The following is a 23,265-nucleotide window of genomic DNA, read 5'->3' as shown; positions in this document are numbered from 1 at the left end:
GACATCTTCCTGCTGATTTGGCTAATGCTAGTCAATTGCTTGGAATCTATAGGTTGAATAGCTCACTAGAGTGTTCTGCAGCGTACTACTTTAGGCAAATAACAGATTTTGATATCGATAACTAATGTGCAGAAACGCTAAAAACAAAACATTTAACATAATATTAACAGTAATATATAGTCATTTGCTGAATTGCTATCTTTCTTGATATGCAAACGAAACTAAAAATGTATCAATTTCAAAATAATGTATTGTAAAACTTTCTGTTGATTGTTTTTTCACATTACAATGTCGACCACAGACGCGTCACTGATCTTCATCACGTATCTGGTGATCGGTCACTAATAATCTATTAAATAAAACGTATCTAGGCAGTCATTTTCTTTTAATCTAGCTGGCTTTATAAAAACGTATCTAATTTGATCGGTCATAGCTGCGCTAAGCATATCATAATTTGTCAGTCATGATGGCAAAACGTATCTGAACAGTCGGTCACATAATAATCTATTGCATGCTGGCTATCGACGATGTCATAATGGCTCCTGAGCATATCTGCGTCGCTAATCTAATGCGTAAGCAGCTCTAGTCATTTCAATCCTATGTGAAAACGTCTCTGGCTGATCGTCGCTAACCTGAATTACCATGTTATATGTCCCTACATTGCGCTAAGCATTGTCTGAACGTCGGTCACTATAATCTATGCGTAAAAAACGTATCCTGGGCTGATCGTCGCAATGTCTAATGGCTATGAAGCGTATCTGAACGGTCGGTCGCTAATAATCTATTGATGCAGGCGATATCATTTGGTCGGTCTGCGGCTATCTGAACGGCCGGTCTATTGCTCAAGGCGGCTATTTGTTCGGTCGTCGCTAACCAATCCTGGCCGCTAAGGCGTATCTGGACGGCAGTCGATCGGTCATAATAATCCCCTATGTATAAGAAACATTTATCTGGGCTGATCGATGCGCTAATATATCCCAACGATATACGCCGGCGTCATAATATCCTTTACAAGCAAGCGCTGTCTGATCATAACGTATGCATGAGCAAAGCGGCGTTTGTCGGTCACTATTGTCTATGTCGCGGTCACTAATAATCTAATAAATAAATCTGAACGATCGATAACTCAATCTGGCGCGTAGGTCGGTCGCTGGACAGAAAACGTATCCCTGGTGATGCGCTAATGTATGACGCAAGCACGACATTTAATTATTATCAAGCGGCCAACTACCGTCGTCACTATTACTATTCCCAGCCTAAAGCGTAGTGCCCCAGTCCTGTATAATATATCAGTCGCTATAATATCTGCAGCCAACTAAACCTAATAGCCCTCTAGAATCATAATCCCCCACATGTATAAAAACCTGGTAGCTAGACAGTCAGTCACTAATAATCCTATGTATAAAGCAGTATCTAGACAGTCAGTCACTAATAATCCTATGCATAAAGCAGTATCTAGACAGTCAGTCACTAATAATCCTATGTATAAAGCAGTATCTAGACAGTCAGTCACTAATAATCCTATGCATAAAGCAGTATCTAGACAGTCAGTCACTAATAATCCTATGCATAAAGCAGTATCTAGACAGTCAGTCACTAATAATCCTATGTATAAAGCAGTATCTAGACAGTCAGTCACTAATAATCCTATGTGTAAAGCAGTATCTAGACAGTCAGTCACTAATAATCCTATGTGTAAAGCAGTATCTAGACAGTCAGTCACTAATAATCCTATGTATAAAGCAGTAGCTAGACAGTCAGTCACTAATATTACAAAATACCTGGCCTGGTTTACAATCCGTTTTAAATATTGATATTATACTGCAATTTGGGAAGCAAACTGAAGCTTTAAATAATGCTACAATTGAACAGTAAACTTAACCACAGAATGATGGATTGAGAGACAAAACACTACTAGCTAGCTATGTTTAGGAAGTTACAGTTTACTAGGCTGGATACTTACCGACAACATCGACCTCAGAGGCTCCAGACCCCCTCATCCGGAGATACATGAGGCCGAGCAGGAGGAAGAACAGGCAGGCGGCCATGAGCAGGAACATGGACAGGTAGTGGGCACTGAACCCCCAACCACCGGTGGACGACCCCACCTCCTCCCGCTTGAATTGCTGGAGCAGCTCATCCTCCGGTACCGTGTGCTTCTGCTTGAGACTCGACTGGCTGTAGGCATGGTTGGGACCGCTATGATTTGAATGGTTGGGTCGGTAAGTAGCGGATAGACTGTTGTAGTTGGAGAATCGCGGTCTCAGGCCGATGCTGAATCGGCTGCTGCTGCTACTACTACTAGTGGCGCCATCCCCGCTGTCGATGTGGTTTTTGTTGTAGGCGGAAGACGGGGAATTGTTGCCGCTGCTTTCCCCGGGGCTGCCGCGGTCGCTCTCCCCCATCACAGCCGACACGTAGATGGTCCCCCTGGGGCAATGGCGTCTCAGCAAGCTCCCGCTCAGGGACGATTCGCCGGGGCCTCGTTTCTTTCCCTCTTCCTCATCTTCCTCCCCCCGGCCTCCCATCATGTCTAGTCGACTCCTACTAGCGCCAGGCGTGTCGTTTGGCCTGATTGCCATGCCGCCAGTCGTTTCCTGTCCGTTCTCTGACCCCCTGGCACTTCTGTAGGGAGACGGCTTGGAGGAGTGACTCCGTCTGGAATAGTGTTGCTGTAAGCGCTGGTCTCGTTGACGGTCCTGCCCAGATATTATCCCCCCTTCTTCCTCTTCCTCCGAATCTGAGTAATCACCGACTTTCTTACTACTGGCGTTCAGTGAGTAAGACGCCCTGTTCCCATTCAGAGACCGACTGTCTCTCTCCGTCTCCCCTTGAAAATCGTCGTCTTCTTCGGGCTCTTCGTCGTAACCCTTCACTTCCGCGGCCCGCGAGACCTCGAGGCTCGATTTTCCCCGGTCCTCCCAACCGAGAGAACCGGGTCCGCTTCTCCTCCCCTCCAGCAGCCCGGCGGGAGAGGAGTTGTTACTGCTGGTACTCACAGCGACTCCCAGGCTCTTCCGAGTGGCGGTAGCAGTTCCCGTTGTAGGCCTGATCTGTTGTTGTTGATACGCGGAACCTCGGTCTTTCCTACCGCTGTGGTTCGCTCCTCGTTTTTCTTCGGGTCCTCTACGTCCGATTCGTCCGAACTAAAACCCAATACGAACTTCCCAGCTCCACCAGTTCGCTTTTCGTTCAGGACCGGTCGACCACCGGGGCTCCGGGGCGTGACGTCACGGCTAGCTGGCCTGGCTCCGCATCCCGAAGCTCCCGCCGCTGTGTAGCTGCCGTTACCACCGCTACTACTGTTGTTGTTGATACTGCCGCTGTTTCGGTTTTTCCCCGCTCTGGTTCCTCCTTTCTGTTGTTGTTCCTCACGTAGTTTCTTTAGTTTTTTCAAATAAACCGGTCTCGTATTCTCGGAGACCGGGCCTGGAGTGAATCCAAAGCTCTTTAACTCAGAGAAAAGCTCATCGTCCGTTAGCTGCGACGTCGCCATCTTTACTTGGAGGGGGGAAACTCAAAGCTGTAACGGAAGTGACGAACTAATAGTAAAAAAATCAAAATATAACCGTATCCTGAGTCAGTCAGCTGTCTACAGGCAGGGGGCAGGCGTCTCAATGAGCTGCTATAAGAACAGTCACGTATAATAGTAGGTTATATCTAGTGTCTGACAGAGTTGTAGTAAATGTCGTTGTATAAACATATTGTTTTATGTGAATATTGATTCCTCGTATTGAGGCTAAAGGTTGATCCAAATCAAATACATGGTTGGTGATTTTTCCATCTGCCACTGTAGATCTGATGTTTGTTTAGTCACGTACTCAGTCAGATGCTCAGTGTAGTAAATAATTACTGCGCCTGAGCTCCAACGGCGCATATTCCTGTGTAATAGTCTATAGGAATCTATAGCCTATTATTTATTGTGTATTGTGAGTACTGTACACTGTTTTAAAAGCAAACCACCTAACGATATGGTAAAAGGCCTCTAGTATATTTTTATTTATTTATTTTTGTATTTCACATTTTATTTAACCAGAGTCGGCTAGCTGAGAACAAGTTCTCATTTACAACTACGACCTGGCCAAGATAAAGCAAGTGCGACACGAACAACAACACAGAGTTACACATGGAGTAATGTAATGTAAATGTAATGTAAATGTAAACAAACATACAGTCAATAATACAGTAGAAAAAGTCTATATATAATGTGTGCAAACATACTGTATGAGACTGTCCTGATACCTTACATACTGTAGGCATGTCCTGTTACCTACATACTGTAGGCAGGAAAAACATGTTACACTTCCAGTGTAGCTATGGCATTTGTTCTTCCGTAATCTAGTGATATTGATTTGAAATATTTAATCATGAATAACACCAATTGTCATTGACAAAACTCTGTTGGAATGCAATAAAATAACACGTGTCTGGCATTTCTGCATTTCTCGCCCGTTTCCATTCGAACAGCTCAGTATTACCATCCTTTAGAATATGGGCACCAGGTGACATACCACACAATCTGAAGTGTTTATCTTGGAGAGTTTATGGGCCTTATAAGAGAAAGACCACACAGGGAGATGATTTGTCTTGAAGCCCCCCCGTCCCCCACCCCTTTTCTCTTCCTATTTTGGAGGCTTGAATTGAGTCAGTGCAACAAACACATTTTTGTTTTATGATAATAGGTCCGCTAGCTACATCATGCAATTCTCATCACCATGTGAATATTTTTGTAGGCTATAATTTATAATGATTGTTATGTTGTTGTTTTTTGTTGCTGGGATTCGTCAGAAAAACGGATGTGTGGGTAAAAATAAAGTGAAAAAATTTAAATCAGGGAAAGATTAGACCTTTACTCAGACCAATAAATAAGTATTTATAGTGCCAGTTGCTTGTCAACATGTTACGCCATTTACTCTATCTCATTAATCAATAGGCAGGCATAGCCTAACTAAATGTGCACCAACTCTTTACTTCCCATGTCCACTGCGCCACCGTGTGGCCGCATACCCTCCCTACAGCGCCCGCTGTGTACAAGTAACTTGCGACGTAGCGCAGGCGTCTCACTGTCAATGAAAGAGGCTCACTCACGGCATACCAGACTTGAGTACAGTGGGAAACCCAGCATACACAGACAATAATTAACTGCCGAGGAGAGCCGAACCGGAGATACATTTACAATTTAAAAGGGTTAGATTTGAGAGGCTTGCAACTCAGGATGGCTACCGAGACAGCCTCTGTTCTTCTGTCCCCCATCAAAACGTGCCTTCTTCTACTTTTGGGTGGTTTGATGTCCAAAGCTGCGCAGGAGCAGCAGGGAAGTTTGTACATGTGGATTGATGCCAACCAAGCCAGAATCCTAATTGGTAAGTAGCGTTTATTTTTCAATGAATCCAATGTTACAGTGTCACTTGAATTAGCTTATTAAAGAAATAGAAATACATAGAAAATATGTATTATAACTTTAACTTTAAAGGTTAAAGGGTTGAGTTACATACACTGTAACCCCTATTATATTGGACTGAGTTCAACTTTGTAGACACCCCCATGCGCTTCCGCGTGTGTTTTTAAATGCTCTTGTTGAAATGTCAGTGTGTGTTATTGTGCAGGTTTCGAGGAGGACATCTTGATCGTGTCAGAGGGAAAGATGGCTCCATTCACAACGGACTTCAGAAAGGCCCAGCAGAGGATGCCTGCGATACCTGTCAATATCCAGAACGTCAACTTCACCTGGCAAGCTACTGAACAGGTAGGAGACGGTGATAGAGTCACATTAGTCTATAGGCCTACTTTCATTTGAAAAGAGGAAAATGTGTGTATTGGATTCCATCTATTGTAATACTTTTAGTGGTCATCGATAGGCTTTATCAAAGGCTATTGATCTGAGAACATGCGCGTAATTGTAGCCGGTGCGCAATGCGGTGACTAGTGCGCAATTCTATATGGCGATAAGGCTGCAAATCATTTTGTTTTTATAAAATAATGATAAAGGTTGTTTTTCTTATTATTTTGAATCTATAGGTTAATAGCCAATGTTTAGTATGCATTGATTAACCACATTATGCATTTAAAAACGAACTTCAAATTAAGAATGTCTTTGAAATTATTGTCTCGGTAAAGATCAATAAACTAGACAAGAGCCACTGACTATCCCCCACACTTAAAACCTTCATTCAAAACTAGTCCACATTTCTTCTGAACTATTGTTTCTCACGCTTTCCCTACATCAAAGTGCTCAATTCTGATCAAACAACCTCGCAATTTTGAGGTTTAAAGAGAAGCCTATGCGGTAGCAGTAGATGATTGATTTGAAAAGAGATTTAGCTTGTTTCCTGACCAGCTTCCTTTTTTTAATATTGTAATTCCCATCTCTTGCGGTATTTTTACACGTCGGTGTCGTGGACCTGCCGCCACGGGATCAAGCGCCGGGGCGCCGCCAGGCCGCATCTAGACATGTGCAAAACATCTGGTCCATCTGCGCTTTTGAAAACATTGGTCAAATTCCTCAGACGCGTGCCAGACCCATCCCGCGTTCTTATTGGAACTGAGAAGGAGAAGAAGGTTCCATTTGGAATCGCTTTTGCAATGAGGTCCTTGTTCATAAGCTTTGTTATTAAAACAGCTCTGGGAATAACAGTCAGTGAAGTGGCAAAATTATATTATTTATCTACACAAAAATGCCTTTCAAACAAGTCTTCTCTCTCCTATAAGTGATTTGGTAACCTACTGTTGAGGCCACTGGACAATATTGACATTTATGTATAACACACATAAAACGGTTATAAACTATTGATGGTAATCATGTAATGAGGATGCAAATGTACCCTCTTTTATGTTCAAAGACATTGAGCTTCATGAAGACTTTACAAGGAGCCTAGGCTATATTTATTTATGTATTTATTCATTTATTTATATACAGTACCAGTCAAAAGGTTTGGACACACCTACTCATTCAAGGGTTTTTCTTTTTCTTTTTTTTACTATTTTCTACATTGTAGAATACTAGTGAAGACATCAAAACTATGAAATAAGTAACCCAAAAAGTTTTAAATCAAAATATATGTTATATTTTAGATTCTACAAAGTAGCCACTCTTGCCTTGATGTCCCAGCTTTGCACTCTTCGCATTCTCTCAACCAGCTTCACCTGGAATGCTTTTCCAACAGTTTTGAAGGAGTTCCCACATATACTGAGTACTTCACTATGCTGTCCAACTCATTCCAAACCATCTCAATTGAGTTGAGGTCGGGTGATTGTGGAGGCCAGGTCATCTGGATGCAGCACTCCATCACTCTCCTTCTTGGTCAAAAAGCCCTTACACAGCCTGGAGTTGTTTTGGGTCATTGTCCTGTTGAAAACAAATGATAGTCCCAGCGCAAACCAGATGGGATGGCGTATCACTGCAGAATGCTGTGATGGCCTGCTGGTTAAGTGTGCCTTGAATTCTAAATAGATCCAGACAGTGTCACCAGCAAAGCACCCCACACCACCACACACTCCTCCTCCATGCTTCACGGTGGAACCACTCATGCAGAGATCATCTGTTCGACTCTGCGTCTCACAAAGATACGGCGGTTGGAACCAAAAATCTCAAATTTGGACTCATCAGACCAAAGGACAGATTTCCATGTCTAAAGTCCATTGCTCGTGGTTTCTTGGCCCAACCAAGTCTCTTCTTCTTATTGGTGTCCTTTAGTAGTGTTTTCTTACCTTTAAGGCCTGATTCACGCAGTCTCCTCTGAACAGTTGATGTTGAGATGTGTCTGTTACTTGAACTCTGTGAAGCATTTATTTGGGCTGCAATTTCTGAGGCTGGTAAACTCTAATGAACTTATCCTCTGCAGTAGAGGTAACTCTGGGTCTTACTTTCCTGTGGCGGTCCTCATGAGAGCCAGTTTCATCATAGTGCTTGATGGTTTTTGTGACTGCACTTGAAGAAACTTTCAAAGTCCTTGATATTTTACATATTGACTGACTTTCATGTCTTAAGGTAAAGATGGACTGTCATTGCTCTTTGCTTATTTGAGCTATTCTTGCCATAATATGGACTTGGTCTTTTACCAAATAGGGCTATCTTCTACCTTGTCACAACACAACTGATTGGCTCAAACGCATTAAGAAGGAAATAAATTCCACAAATCAACTTTTAAGAAGGCACACCTGTTAAAACTAGTTGCTCCTACCCTCTACTTTTTTGAACATTTTGTTAAAAATCCAAAACATTTCAGCGCCCTGCTACTGCCAGGAATATAGTGCGTTCATATGGTTAGAATGTGTGGATAGAAAACACTCGGACGTTTTTAAAACGGGTTAAATCACGACTGTGGCTATAACATAACGTGCGTTACATCGGAAAGCGAGAAAACCTGATCACAGAAAATGGAAATAAATATCCTTGCCCACTTCAAGCAATTGTTCACAGTGAGCAATTAGATAAGACCGAGGATTCAACTCCCACAGCATCCCCATGTTGTCTAGAGTCTTGTGAATTGAATCATCTTTGATTCTTGGTTGAACCGAATCAGGGGAACCACTTACCTCCAGTCTCCGCCCAGATCATTTGGAAGAGCTCTCTCGTGAAATTTTTTCCAAGACGACAGCTAATGATTTTTACATCGCCTCCTGATGATTTTTATCGCTTTTTATTAACGTTTACTAATACCTAAAGTAGCATTACAAACGTATTTCGAAGTGTTTTGTGAAAGTTTATACGTCTACTTTTTGAATTTAAAAATGACGTTCGTTGTGAAATCGCTGTTTTTTTCGTTTATCACACAGTCTACATATAACGATATCTTGGCTTTATATGGCCCGATTTAATCGAAATAAAGACCCAATAGTGTTTATGGACATCTAGGAGTGCCAACAAAGAAGATGGTGAAAGGTAATGACTGTTTTCTATTTTATTGTGCGGTTTGTGTAACGCCGAAATGCTAATTATTTTGTTTACGTCCCCTGCTGTGCTTTTGTGTTGCTAGTGTATTGGTGCATGCTATCAGATAATAGCTTCTCATGCTGTCAAAAGCATTTTAAAAAATCTGACTTGTTGCCTGGATTCACAACGAGTGTAGCTTTAATTCGATACCCTGCATGTGTATTTTAATGAACGTTTGAGTTTTAACTAATACTATTAGCATTTAGCGTAGCACATTTGCATTTCAGAGCTCTAGTTGGGAGGTAAGCGTCCAGTAGAGGGAAGAGGTTAATTAAAATAATTCCAGGTGACACCTCATGAAGCTGGTTGAGAGAGTGCCAAGAGTGTGCAAAGCTGTCATCAAGGCAAAGGTGGCTACTGGAAGAATATAAAATATATTTTGATTTGTTTAACACTATTTTTTACTACATGATTCCATATGTGTTATTTCATAGTTTTGATGTCTTCACTATTATTCTACAATGTAGAAAATAGTTTTAAAAAATAAAGAAAACCCTGAATGAGTAGGTGTGTCAAACTTTGGACTTGTACTGTATATATATATATACGTATAGGGGTTGCAACCCCCCCCCCCCCCGAAGGCCGGGCCCCCCAGATAGCATATGAACCAGTGGAGGCTGCAGATGGGAGGATTGACTCATAATAATGTCTGAAATGGAGCCTAAATGAATCAGGAATGTGCAGGGACGGCTATACCATAAAGGACCCCTGTTTATGTCCTCTTTACATGTAGTGCAACAAGGCCACTCCTAGTCTGGAAAGTTCTCTACTTTTGGTAGATTTAAACAAACAATATTGAAATCACCATTGTCACAACCATAAACTGTCAAATCCATCTGCCTTATAGAATATGAATTTTGGATATAAAATATGTTACATTTAATTATGTTTGTGTTATACCACTTGAGTAAAAGAAAACTCACTTTTTGTTGACTCCGTAAAACATGAACTCTTTCAGAATGTTGTCTAATGTCCGGGTGGGAACTGTTTTGGTCCACCAGACACTCACTGGCGTACCAGACACCTGTGGATCACCCTCAAATCAAAATCAAATCAAATGTTATTTGTCACGTGCGCCTAATACAACAGGTGTAGGTAGACCTTACAGTGAAAATGCTTACTGATGAGCCCTTAACCAACAGGTGTAGGTAGACCTTACAGTGAAAATGCTTACTGATGGGCCCTTAACCAACAGGTGTAGGTAGACCTTACAGTGAAAATGCTTACAACAGGTGTAGGTAGACCTTACAGTGAAAATGCTTACTGATGAGCCCTTAACCAACAGGTGTAGGTAGACCTTACAGTGAAAATGCTTACTGATGAGCCCTTAACCAACAGGTGTAGGTAGACCTTAATAACCAACAGGTGTAGGTAGACCTTACAGTGAAAATGCTTACTGATGAGGCCTTAACCAACAGGTGTAGGTAGACCTTGCAGTGAAAATGTTTACTGATGAGTCCTTAACCAACAGGTGTAGGTAGACCTTACAGTGAAAATGCTTACTGGATGAGCCCTTTAACCAACAGGTGTAGACCTTACAGTGAAAATGCTTACTGATGAGCCCTTAACCAACAGGTGTAGGTAGACCTCACAGTGAAAATGCTTTTTACTGATGAGCCTTACAGTGAAAATGCTTAATTTAACCAACAGGTGTAGGTAGACCTTAATAACCAACAGGTGTAGGTAGACAGTGAAAATGCTTACTGATGAGCCTTAACCAATGTAAGACCTTAACAACAGGTATAGGTAGACCTTACAGTGAAAATGCTTACTGATGAGGCCTTAACCAACAGGTGTAGGTAGACCTTACAGTGAAAATGCTTACTGATGGGCCCTTAACCAACAGGTGTAAAATTAGACCTTACAGTGAAAATGCTTACTGATGGGCCCTTAGCAACAGGTGTGAGTAGACCTTACAGTGAAAATGCTTACTGATGAGCCCTTAACCAACAGGTGTAAGTAGACCTTACAGTGAAAATGCTTGCCTGATGGGCCTTAACCAGGTGTAGGTAGACCTTAATAACCAACAGGTGTAGGTAGACCTTACAGTGAAAATGCTTACTGATGAGCCCTTAACCAACAGGTGTAGGTAGACCTTACAGTGAAAATGTTTACTGATGAGGCCTTAACCAACAGGTGTAGGTAGACCTTACAGTGAAAATGCTTACTGATGAGGCCTTAACCAACAGGTGTAGGTAGACCTTACAGTGAAAATGCTTACTGATGGGCCCTTAACCAACAGGTGTAGGTAGACCTTAATAACCAACAGGTGTAGGTAGACCTTACAGTGAAAATGCTTACTGATGAGTCCTTAACCAACAGGTGTAGGTAGACCTTACAGTGAAAATGCTTACTGATGGGCCCTTAACCAACAGGTGTAGGTAGACCTTAATAACCAACAGGTGTAGGTAGACCTTACAGTGAAAATGCTTACTGATGAGGCCTTAACCAACAGGTGTAGGTAGACCTTACAGTGAAAATGCTTACTGATGAGGCCTTAACCAACAGGTGTAGGTAGACCTTACAGTGAAAATGCTTACTGATGAGCCCTTAACCAACAGGTGTAGGTAGACCTTAATAACCAACAGGTGTAGGTAGACCTTACAGTGAAAATGCTTACTGATGAGCCCTTAACCAACAGGTGTAGGTAGACCTTACAGTGAAAATGCTTACTGATGAGCCCTTAACCAACAGGTGTAGGTAGACCTTACAGTGAAAATGCTTACTGATGAGGCCTTAACCAACAGGTGTAGGTAGACCTTACAGTGAAAATGCTTACTGATACAGGCCCTTAACCAACAGTGTAGGTAGACCTTAATAACCAACAGGTGTAGGTAGACCTTACAGTGAAAATGCTTACTGATGGGCCCTTAGCCAACAGGTGTAGGTAGACCTTACAGTGAAAATGCTTACTGATGAGGCCTAACCAACAGGTGTAGGTAGACACTACAGTGAAAATGCTTACTGATGGCCCATAACCAACAAAAAATGAACATAAGAACACGATTGTTTAAGAGCCCAAAACGACAGCCATCTTTTATTCAAGGCAGGGGACCCGCAATCACTTTGGGCCCATGCGAATGTCAACGTGTCTATTTATTTTTATTTTTTAAAATTAATAAATAATTTTGACAGTAACCACTCAAAAAAAATAATTCATAAAACCGTTTTAATTTCCGTATGTACTAGGAAGCTTACGTGTCTGTTCTTGGGCTTCAGGAATGTGACTGAAAACAGTGAAAAGAAAACAGTATAAGGGGATATCATGAACAAACGCCGGATCGAAGCTACAAAGAACGTCAGTGCAGTGAGTGAAGTTTACTCAGGTGTTCAAAAGCCCATATCAGACCGAGAGCCTAACGCCTCTTAGGCAAGCCTAGTTCTTCTACGAGTTTTAGTTTAGAAAACGATCTCTCCATGGCTGCCGACGAGTATATGAAAAAAACAAAAAACAAACAGAAAACAGCTTGGTTGCCGTAGCAACATCAGGGCAACTGGGCGGAAGGGAGCTTAAGTACAGCAGTTCTGTAAACGTCGTTATTGGAGACTCTCATTCTCCTTAATTGCTGGTCTCCACACGTTATGGAAAAACATGAACGTATAGGAAGCTCTGGGGACAGGTCATGTGGATACTGAACAAGACAATAAATTGGCAGATGCACACAGATTATCATCTTTAGCAGACAACAGTTCTTGAGGACTGAACCACCAAAAAAAAACAAAAAGATTTGGTTCATACCGATGAACCGATGTTTGAAGTTATTAATGGTTACCAGCCATCAACAGTCCCTTATCTCTGGTACATCTTGGCATCTGCATCATTCAAGACTAAGTTTTAAATTGTGTACAGCCCAATGGACCTATATTACACAATGTTCTCTGGAAAGACTGTCTGGAGTGGCAATACCAGTATAGAAAACAGTCGGGCCCACTTAACCCTAGACCTATTTATTTATCTGTTATTTTACCAGGTAAGTTGACGGAAGGTTACAAGTTCGAATCCCAGGCTGACACGGTAAAAATCTGTCGTTCTGCCCCTGAACAAGGCAGTTAACCCCACTTTGTTCCTAGGCCGTCATGGTAAATAAGAATTTGTTCTTAACTGTTAAAAAAAAGGTCAAATAAATGAACACGGCATAATGAAACAATCCATAGTAAAGCTCGTGTTTGAGGGACTGACTATTATTTGGCATTAATAGACTAGTTTTACTCACAACTTTCTACCCAAGCTGGGAGGCGCGAGGACGGCTCATGTCATGCAGGTTCAGGTAGCATATACAGGACATTTGTATACCTTACGGGGTCCATAGAAACTACGTTCGACAGCAGACTTTGTGGCAGGTACATTTTTTTTAAATCTGCCAGCCACTCAGATTTTTTTTAACCAGACTGATTTTTGTTGTTGCCATAGTGTGTACAAAACATTATAAACATCTTCCTATTGAGTTTTGCAAACCTTTTTTTCAGAACAGCCTCAATTCATCGGGCATGGACTCTACAAGGTGTAATGAAAGCGTTCCACAGGGATGCTGGCCCCATGTTGACTCAATGCTTCCACAGGGATGCTGGTCCCATGTTGACTCAATGCTTCCCACAGGGATGCTGGTCCCATGTTGACTCCAATGCTTCCACAGGATGGGTCCCATGTTGACTCCAATGCTTCCACAGGGATGCTGGTCCCATGTTGACTCATGTTGATGCCGGTCCCATGTTGACTTGCTTCCACAGGGATGCTGGTCCCATGTTGACTCAATGCTTCCACAGGGATGCTGGTCCCAGTGTTGACTCAATGCTTCCACAGGGATGCGGTCCCATGTTGACTCAATGCTTCCACAGGGATGCCGGTCCATGTTGGCTCAATGCTTCACAGGGATGCTGGTCCATGTTGACTCAATGCTTCCACAGGATGCCGGTCCCATGTTGACTCCAATGCTTCCACAGGGATGCTGGTCATGTTGACTCCAATGCTTCCACAGGGATGCTGGTCCCATGTTGACTCCAATGCTTCCACAGGGATGCTGGTCCATGTTGACTCAATGTTTCCACAGGGATGCTGGTCCCATGTTGACTCAATGCTTCCAGGGATGCTGGTCCCATGTTGATTCCAATGCTTTCACAGGGATGCTGGTCCCATGTTGACTCCAATGCTTCCACAGGGATGCTGGTCCCATGTTGACTCAATGCTTCCACAGGGATGCTGGTCCCATGTTGACTCCAATGCTTCCACAGGGATGCTGGTCCCATGTTGACTCCAATGCTTCCACAGGGATGCTGGTCCCATGTTGACTCAATGCTTCCACAGGGATGCTGGTCCCATGTTGACTCCAATGCTTCCACAGGGATGCTGGTCCCATGTTGACTCCAATGCTTCCACGGGGATGCTGGTCCCATGTTGACTCCAATGCTTCCACAGGGATGCTGGTCCCATGTTGACTCCAATGCTTCCACAGGGATGCTGGTCCCATGTTGACTCCAATGCTTCCACAGGGATGCTGGTCCCATGTTGACTCCAATGCTTCCCACAGTTGTGTCAATTGTCTGGATGTCCTTTGGGTGGTGGACCATTCTTGACACACACAGGAAACTGTTGAGAGGGAAAACCCCAGCAGTGTACCATACCCTGTTAAAAGGCACTTCAAGCTTTTGTCTTGGGGTATAATTAATTAATTATTATTTGATGAAATATAGAATTTTGGCCTTTATTACTATAGCCCATAGAAATGCATTTGATTACATATATCATAAGGAATAAGGTTTTGAAGTGTCTGTCCTATAACTAGGAGATATAAGAATGCTCAGGAAGTATATACAGTATATTCTTTTTTTATTGGCACGAAACTACCTCCATACTGCCATTCATTTTCTTTAAACCGTTACCAGGTTCCTTCAGACGAGTCACCTGTGAACACCATCGTGTTCGTGAGAGTCTCATCTTTCCATAAAGTGGTCCTATTAGTTTTGTAGGCCAAACCGTTCTGACGCTACAGACGGGTTGTGAGAAGACTGATTTTGGGGATGTCTCCTGTCTGATGAACAGGCGCTCTAGCTTTGCCACCTTTCACCGCGGATGCGGAAGTGCGACATAGGCGTATGCGGTGGATTGAGACGTATCAAATGCAAAAAAAAAATAAATAAACAGATATCTCTATTTTTAAATTGATGGGTTTTGATGGGAATTTTTGGGGTATTATTGTTAATTAGATCGACACACGGCTGCGTCAATCGACTGTCAAGTATTAAGGGACGGGCCGTTACCGTGGTAACAGCACTCTGTGTCAGCGTCAGAGGAGAAGATGAGAAGCTCCGTGTCTCTTCACTAGCAGCAGAGAGTTGCAGCAAACTCTAAACTAATATTGAAAAACAACCTAGCATGTGAACAAAAACGATGGAACTAGCCAAGAAACACCAGGGGGCTGAAAGATCTGATAGACTGGTTGTTTCTATTGGGGATTTTCAAATGAATCATTTTCCCTATTTTACTCATGTTTTTTTTAAACTTTTTATTTTTTATATGTCTGTTTTGAGTAACCGTTGTCAACTCAGTCACGATGGAGTCAATATTTGTGTTATTCGGGAAAAATATTTGAGTCTACTGCACTATGCCACTGCAGAGTGACAAATCATTTCTGAATCATGACTGAATGGTAATCTAGAGGAAGGGTTTAAAGGCACCAGTATTGTCCTCTGAAAACACAAATAAACCATCATCGTTTGGATTGTGGAATTTTCCCCCACATCCATAGAAGATAGGAAGAGAGATAGGAAACACTGTCTGTCCATAATGACACACTATTCTCTATAGAGTGCACTACTTTTACATCCATATAAGATGGGAGATAGAAACACTGTCTGTCCATAATGACACACTATTCCGATATAGTGCACTTTTTAGGATAACACTGTCTGTCCATAATGACACACTATTCCCTATATAGTGCACTACTTTTACATCCATATAAGATAGGAAGGGATAGAAACACTGTCTGGTCCATAATGACACACTATTCCTATATAGTGCACTACTTTTACATCCATATAAGATAGGAAGAGATAGGAAACACTGTCTGTCCATGAACACTGTTCCTATACAGTGCACTACTTTTACATCCATGAGAGATAGGGCCCTGTCTGTCCATAATGACACTATTCCTATATAGGTCACAGAGCTTTTACATCCATAGAAGATAGGGGATTGACCATAATGACACAATTCCTATATAGGAACCAGGCAGGAATAGGGTGCCATTTTGGGACTACCCCTTGTGTTGAGAGAGCATTGTTCCCCTGCCTGCATGGGGGCTGTCTCTGTCAGGAGGAATCCCAGGGGCCCCAGGGGCCACGCTGTGTTATTAGGTCACTGGAGGCATGACCTCCCGGCTCCCTGGTGGGAGGCCCCTGGACCACAGTGCCATTCCTTCTTCAAAAAAATCACCCTCTTCTCCTCCTCCTCGTCACTCTTTCCTCCTCTTCACTCTCTTCTCCTCCTCTTTTACCCTCTTCTCCTCCTTTCTCCACTCCCCTATTCTCCTCCTTCTCTTCCTCTTCTCCTCCTCTTTACCCTCTTCTCCTCCCTCCTCACTCTTCTCCTCCTCTTCACCCTCTTCTCCTCCTCACCCTCTTCTCCTCCTCTTCCCTCTTCTCCTCCTCTTTACCCTCTTCTCCTCCTCTTCTCACTCTTCCCTCTTCTCCTCCTCTTTACCCTCTTCTCCTCCTCCTCTTTACCCTCTTCTCCTCCTCTTCACCCTCTTCTCCTCCTCTTCACCCTCTTCTCCTCCTCCTCTTCACCCTCTTCTCCTCCTCTTCACCCTCCTTCTCCTCCTCGTCACCTTCTCCTCCTCTTTACCCTCTTCTCCTCCTCTCTTACCCTCTTCTCCTCCTCTTCACCCTCTTCTCCTCCTCCCTTCACCCTCTTCTCCTCCTCTTCACCTCTTCTCCTCTCCTCTCTCTCTTCACCCTCTTTCTCCTCTTTACCCTCTTCTCTCCTCTTCTCCCTCTTCTCCTCCTCCTCCTTTACCCTCTTCTCCTCCTCTTACCCTCTTCTCTCCCTTCGTCCTCTTCTCCTCCTCTTTACCTCTTCTCCTCCTCTTTACCCTCTTCTCCTCCTCTTCACCCTCTTCTCCTCCTCTTTACCCTCTTCTCCTCCTCTTCTCCTCCTCTCCTCCTCTCTCTTCACTCCTCCTCTTCACCCTCTTCTCCTCCTCTTTACCCTCTTCTCCTCCTCTTTACCCTCTTCTCCTCCTCTTCACCCTCTTCTCCTCCTCTTTACCCTCTTCTCCTCCTCTTTGCCCTCTTCTCCTCCTCTTCACCCTCTTCTCCTCCTCTTTACCCTCTTCTCCTCCTCTTCACCCTCTTCTCCTCCTCTTCACTCTCTTCTCCTCCTCCTCTTCACCCTCTTCTCCTCCTTACCCTCTTCTCCTCCTCTTCACTCTCTTCTCCTCCTCTTCACCCTCTTCTCCTCCTCCCTCTTCACCCTCTTCTCCTCCTCTTCACCTCTTCTCCTCCTCCTCGTCTCCCTCTCCAGCCCACTCTTCCTCCTCACCCTCTTCTCCTCCTCTTCACCCTCTTCTCCTCCTCTTTACCCTCTTCTCCTCCTCTTCTCCTCTTTCCTCTTCTCCTCCTCTTTACCCTCTTCTCCTCCTCCTCTTTACCCTCTTCTCCTCCTCTTCACCCTCTTCTCCTCCTCTTCACCCTCTTCTCCTCCTCCTCTTCACCCTCTTCTCCTCCTCTTCACCCTCTTCTCTCCCGTCCTCTCCTCACTTTACCCTCTTCTCCTCCTCTTTACCCTCTTCTCCTCCCTCTTTACCCTCTTCTCCTCCTCTTCACCCTCTTCTCCTCCTTCACCCCTCTTCTCCTCCTCTTTACCCTCTTCTCCTCCTGTACCCTCTTCTCCCTCCCTCTTCTCCTCCTCTTTACCCTCTTCTCCTCCTCTTTACCCTCTTCTCCTCCCTCTTCACCTCTTCTCCTCCTCCTCTTACCCTCTTCTCCTCCTCTTCACCTCTTCTCCTCCTCTTCACTTTCTCCTCCTCTTTACCTCTTCTCCTCCTCTTTACCCTCTTCTCCTCCTCTTCACCCTCTTCTCCTCCTCCTTTCACCCTTCTCCTCCTCTTTACCCTCTCACTCCCTCTTCTCCTCCTCTTCACCCTCTTCTCCTCCTCTTTCCCTCTTCTCCTCCTCTTCTCCTCTTCACTCTCTTCTCCTCCTCTTCACTCTTCTCCTCCTCTTTACCCTCTTCTCCTCCTCTTCCCTCTTCTCCTATCTTCACTCTCTTTCTCCTCCTCTACCCTCTTTCCTCCTCCTCTTTCTCCTTTACCCTCTTCTCCTCCTCTTTACCCTCTCTCTCCTCCTCCTCTTTAATTTCTTCCTCCTCCTCTTTTCCTCTTCTCTTTCTTCTCCTCCTCCTCTTCCCTCTCTTCTCCTCCTCACCCTTCTCCTCTCTTCACTCTCTTCTCTCCTCCTTCACCTTCTTCTCCTCCTTCACTTTCTTCTCCTCCTCCTCTTCTTCACCCTCTTCTCCTCCTCACCCTTCTCCTCCTCTTCACTCTCTTTCTCCTCCTCTTCACTCTCTTCTCCTCCTCCTCTTCACCTCTTCTCCTCCCTCACCCTTCTCCTCCTCTTCACTCTTCTCCTCCTCTCACTCTCTTTCTCTCCTTCACCTCTTCTCCTCCTCACCTCTTCTCCTCCTCCTCACCCTCTTCTCCTCCTCTTTTACCCTCTTCTCCTCCTCTTCACTCTCTTTCTCCTCCTCTTTACCCTCTTCTCCTCCTCTTCACCCTCTTCTCTCTCCTCTTCACCTCTCTCCTCCTCTTTACCTCTTCTCCTCCCTTCACCCTCTTCTCCTCCTTCTCTTTACCCTCTTCTCCTCCTCCTCTTTACCCTCTTCTCCTCCTCTTCACCCTCTTCTCCTCCTCTTCTCCTTCTCCTCCTCTTCACCCTCCTCTCCTCTCCCTTCCCTCCTCTTCACCCTCTTCTCCTCCTCTTCACCCTCTTCTCCTCCCCTTCGCCTTCTCCTCCTCTTCACCCTCTTCTCCTCCTCTCTACCCTCTTCTCCTCCTCTTCTCACCCTCTTCTCCTCCTCTTTACCCTCTCTTCTACCCTCTTCCTCTCTTCTCTCCTCTTTACCCTCTTCTCCTCCTCTTTACCCTCTTCTCTACTCCTCTTCACTCTCTTCTCACTCCTCCTCTTCACCCTCTTCTCCCTCCTCACCCTCTTCTCCTCCTCTTCACCCTCTTCTCCTCCTCTTCTCCTCTTCTCCTCCTCTTTACCCTCTTCTCCTCCTCTTCACTCTCTTCTCACTCCTCTTACCCTTCTCCTCCCTCCCTCTTCACCCTCTTCACTCCTACTCTCTCCTCCTCCTCTTCACTCTCTTCTCCTCCTCTTCACTCTCTTCTCTCCTCTTCACCCTCTTCTCCTCCTCACCTCTTCTCCTCCTCTTCACTCTTCTCCTCCTCTTCACCTCTCTTCTCCTCCTCCTCTTCACCCTCTTCTCCTCCTCACCCTCTTCTCCTCCTCTTCCTCTCTTCTCCTCCTCTTCACTCTCTTCTCCTCCTCCTCTTTACCCTCTTCTCCTCCTCACCCTCTTCTCCTCCTCTTCACTCTCCTTCTCCTCCTATTTAAATAATATTTTTGTAAATAAATAATATTTTGCATATATTGTAAATAATATGTTTTGTAAATAAGAAATATTTAAATATGTTTATCAAATATAATGCAAATATGTTGTAAATAAATATGTTTTAGCTATATTGTAAATAATAATATGTTTTCAATAATCAAGTATGTTTAATATGTTTTGTAAATATATTTTTAAATATGTTTTAATAAATATGTTCACTCTCTTCTCCTCCTCCTCTTTACCCTCTTCTCCTCCTCACCCTCTTCTCCCTCCTCACCTGCCCTCTTCTTCTCCTCTCCTTCCTCTCTTCTCCTCCTCTTTGCCACTCTTCTCCCTCCACTCTTCTCCTCACTCTTCCCTCTTCTCCTCCTCTTTACCCTCTTCTCCTCCTCTTCACTCACCCTTCTCCTCCTCCTCACCCTCTTCTTTTAGATTCTTATTGTTTCTTCTCAATTCTTGCCTTCATCGTCTTCTCTGTCTTCTTCTTCTTCAGATTGAGCTAGTGGTTTGTGAGGAGGGTGTTCTATGAATGGGGAGAATTCTCTTATCAGTAAAAACAGGAATCCACATACATAAACACCATTGTGGGAGACTGCAACAAGTGTGTTGACATCCATAATAAACTGTAAACTTATTTTAGTCAAAGTAATGACCAATTTCTTCCTGATGAGATCATCTCTGGTGACAGCAAATTACAGAGAGCGGAACGGACCAGAGCTTTACACACACACACCTTGTGGACTCCTGGTCCCCACAAGAATAGTTAAACACGTCCACACACAAAAACTCACACACAAAACATAGAGATCGTAACTGGTAATGGCATGTTGAGTCGGTAAATGAGAGTGGGAGAGAGAGGGAAGGAGAGAGTGGAAGAGAGAGAAGGAGAGAGAGGGGAAGGAGAGAGAGGATAGAAAGAGAGAGAGAGAGAGCGAGAGGGGAAGGAGAAGGAGAGAGGGAAGGGAGAGAGAGGATAGAAAGAGAGAGAGAGAGAGCTTTCAGAGGGAAGGAGAGAGAGGGATATGAGAGCGTAGAGAGGAAGGAGAGAGCGAGAGGAAGGAGAGAGAGGGATAGAAAGAGAGAGAGAGAGGGATAGAAAGAGAGAGAGAGGAGCGAGAGGGGAATGAGAGCGAGAGGGAAGGAGAGAGAGAGAGACAGAAAGAGGGCCCTTCCTTCTTCCTGAGTTCTGTTACCCCTGTACTTCAAAGGCAGCCGGCGAAGCTTAGAACAAAAGCCTGGGGCATGAAAGGCTGCATGGTGGAGAGTTATCTGTGTTGGTTATTACCATTCAGCTGCAGGATTAGCCTCCTTCCTCTGCCCGGCTTGTACCTTCCTTCTTCATCAAACGCTTTGACACTGGGAAGCATTCACTGCATAGAGGGAACATCGGCAGTCTCCTTTCCTCTCTCCCTTTCATCTCTCTGTCTGGGATCTCCCCCCTCCCTCCCTGTGTGTATGGTCATGCCTCCCCAATCACATGACAAGAGACCACATGTCATTTAGAGAGAGAGAGACCACATGTCATTTAGAGAGAGACCACATGTCATTTAAAGAAAGACCACATGTCATTTAGAGAGAGAGAGACCACATGTCATTTAGAGAGAAAGAGAGAGAGAGAGACCACATGTCATTTAGAGAGACAGACCACATGTCATTTAGAGAGAGAGACCACATGTCATTTACAGAGAGACCACATGTCATTTACAGAGAGAGAGACCACATGTCATTTAGAGAGAGAGACCACATGTCATTTAGAGAGAGAGACCACATGTCATTTAGAGAGAGTGACAACATGTCATTTAGAGAGAGAGAGACCACATGTCATTTACAGAGAGAGAGACCACTTGTCATTTAGAGAGAGAGACCGCATGTCATTTAGAGAGAGAGACCACATGTCATTTAGAGAGAGAGATACCACATGTAATTTAAAAAGAGACCACATGCAATTTAGAGAAAGAACACATGTCATTTAGAGAGAGATACCACATGTCATTTAGAGAGAGAGACCACATGTCATTTAGAGAGAGAGACCACATGTCATTTAGAGAGAGAGAGACCACATGTCATTTAGAGAGAGAGAGACCACATGTCATTTAGAGAGAGAGACCACATGTCATTTAGAGAGAGAGACCACATGTCATTTAGGGAGAGAGACCACATGTCATTTAGAGAGAGATACCACATGTCATTTAGAGAGGGAGACCACATGTCAGACCAGATGTCATTTAGAAAGAGAGACTCACATCTCATTTAGAAGAGAGACCACATGTCATTTAGAGAGAGAGACCACATGTCATTTAGAGACCAGATGTGCCACATGTCATTTTGGGAGAGGAGGGTCACCTACAGACATTATTTAGAGAAAAGAACACAAACTCATTTAGAGACAAACAAACACGTATGTCATGCAAGACACTAGACGGACACATGTCATTTGAGAAAGACCATTCATGTCATTTAGAGGAGAGTACTTCTATGAGTTCCAGACACTGCGCTCCAAAAGACAACCCCACGGTCAACGTTTGAGAAAGAACACAGTCACTCAGGTGAGACAGGAGTTGTCAATTCGTGCTAGAGACCCTTCTCAGTGTTGTTGTTTATTGAACACATGAGACTGAACAGCAAACAGGAAAGAGGAGGAGTTTGAGTCAGTGGTTTCAGCGCTAACCGCCAGACCACGCAGGTCACTACAGTGAAACAGCTTGAAATCAGTCGTGAAATCTGTCAAAATAGCTTTGAAATCAGTCACAATAGCTTGAAATCACGTTAAGAAGCTTGAAATCAGTCATGAAATCTGTCAAAATAGCTTGAAATCAGTCACAATAGCTTGAAATCAGTCACAATAGTTGGAAACCAGTCATAACAACTTGAAATCAGTCATAATAGCTTGAGATCACAGCTTGAAATCAGTCACAATAGCTTGAACAGTCACCTAAAAACCAGTCATAACAACTTGAAATCAGTCACATTAGTTTGAAATCAGCCATAATAACTTGAAATCAGTCACAATAGCTTGAAATCAGTCATAATAGCTTGAAATCAGTCATGAAACCAGTCATAACAACTTCAAATCAGTCACAATAGCTTGAAATCAGTCATAATAGCTTGAAATCAGCTTGAAATCAGTCGTGAAATCTGTAAAAATAGCTTGAAATCAGTCATGAAACCAGTCATAACAACTTGAAATCAGTCACAATAGCTTGAAATCTGTCAAAATAGCTTGAAATCAGTCACAATAGCTTGAAATCAGTCACAATAGCTTGAAACCAGTCATAACAACTTGAAATCAGTCATAATAGCTTGAGATCAGTCACAATAGCTTGAAATCAGTCACAATAGCTTGAAATCAGTCACGAAACCAGTCATAACAACTTGAAATCAGTCACAATAGCTTGAAATCAGCCATAATAACTTGAAATCAGTCACAATAGCTTGAAATCAGTCATGAAACCAGTCATAACAACTTCAAATCAGTCATAATAGCTTGAAATCAGTCACAATAGCTTGAAATCAGTCATGAAACCAGTCATAACAACTTCAAATCAGTCACAATAGCTTGAAATCAGTCATAATAGCTTGAAATCAGTCATGAACCCAGTCATAATAGCTTGAAATCAGTCACAATAGCTTGAAATCAGTCATAATAGCTTGAAATCAGTCATGAAACCAGTCATAACAACTTGAAATCAGTCACAATAGCTTGAAATCAGCCATAATAGCT

At 43.6% G+C, this 23,265-nt stretch overlaps 1 protein-coding gene and 1 pseudogene across 1 annotated transcript in view; one reads left to right on the top strand and one right to left on the bottom strand.

The window, feature by feature from the left end:
• Positions 1-1,931: 1,931 nt before the first annotated feature.
• LOC135572746 (inner nuclear membrane protein Man1-like) lies at positions 1,932-3,502 on the bottom strand (annotated as a pseudogene).
• A 1,665-nt stretch (positions 3,503-5,167) lies between these two features.
• The window catches only part of LOC135573018 (wnt inhibitory factor 1-like), an 83,606-nt gene continuing 65,508 nt past the window's right edge, over positions 5,168-23,265 (top strand). The window contains exons 1-2 of the mRNA XM_065022072.1: positions 5,168-5,363; positions 5,607-5,756. Coding sequence (XP_064878144.1) covers positions 5,216-5,363; positions 5,607-5,756 — 298 coding nt within the window. The 5' untranslated portion in view covers positions 5,168-5,215. The remainder of the gene's footprint in view (positions 5,364-5,606; positions 5,757-23,265) is intronic.

Source organism: Oncorhynchus nerka, linkage group LG8, assembly GCF_034236695.1.
Source record: "Oncorhynchus nerka isolate Pitt River linkage group LG8, Oner_Uvic_2.0, whole genome shotgun sequence".
Taxonomy (NCBI): domain Eukaryota; kingdom Metazoa; phylum Chordata; class Actinopteri; order Salmoniformes; family Salmonidae; genus Oncorhynchus; species Oncorhynchus nerka.
This window is presented reverse-complemented; position numbering and strand designations above follow the sequence as displayed.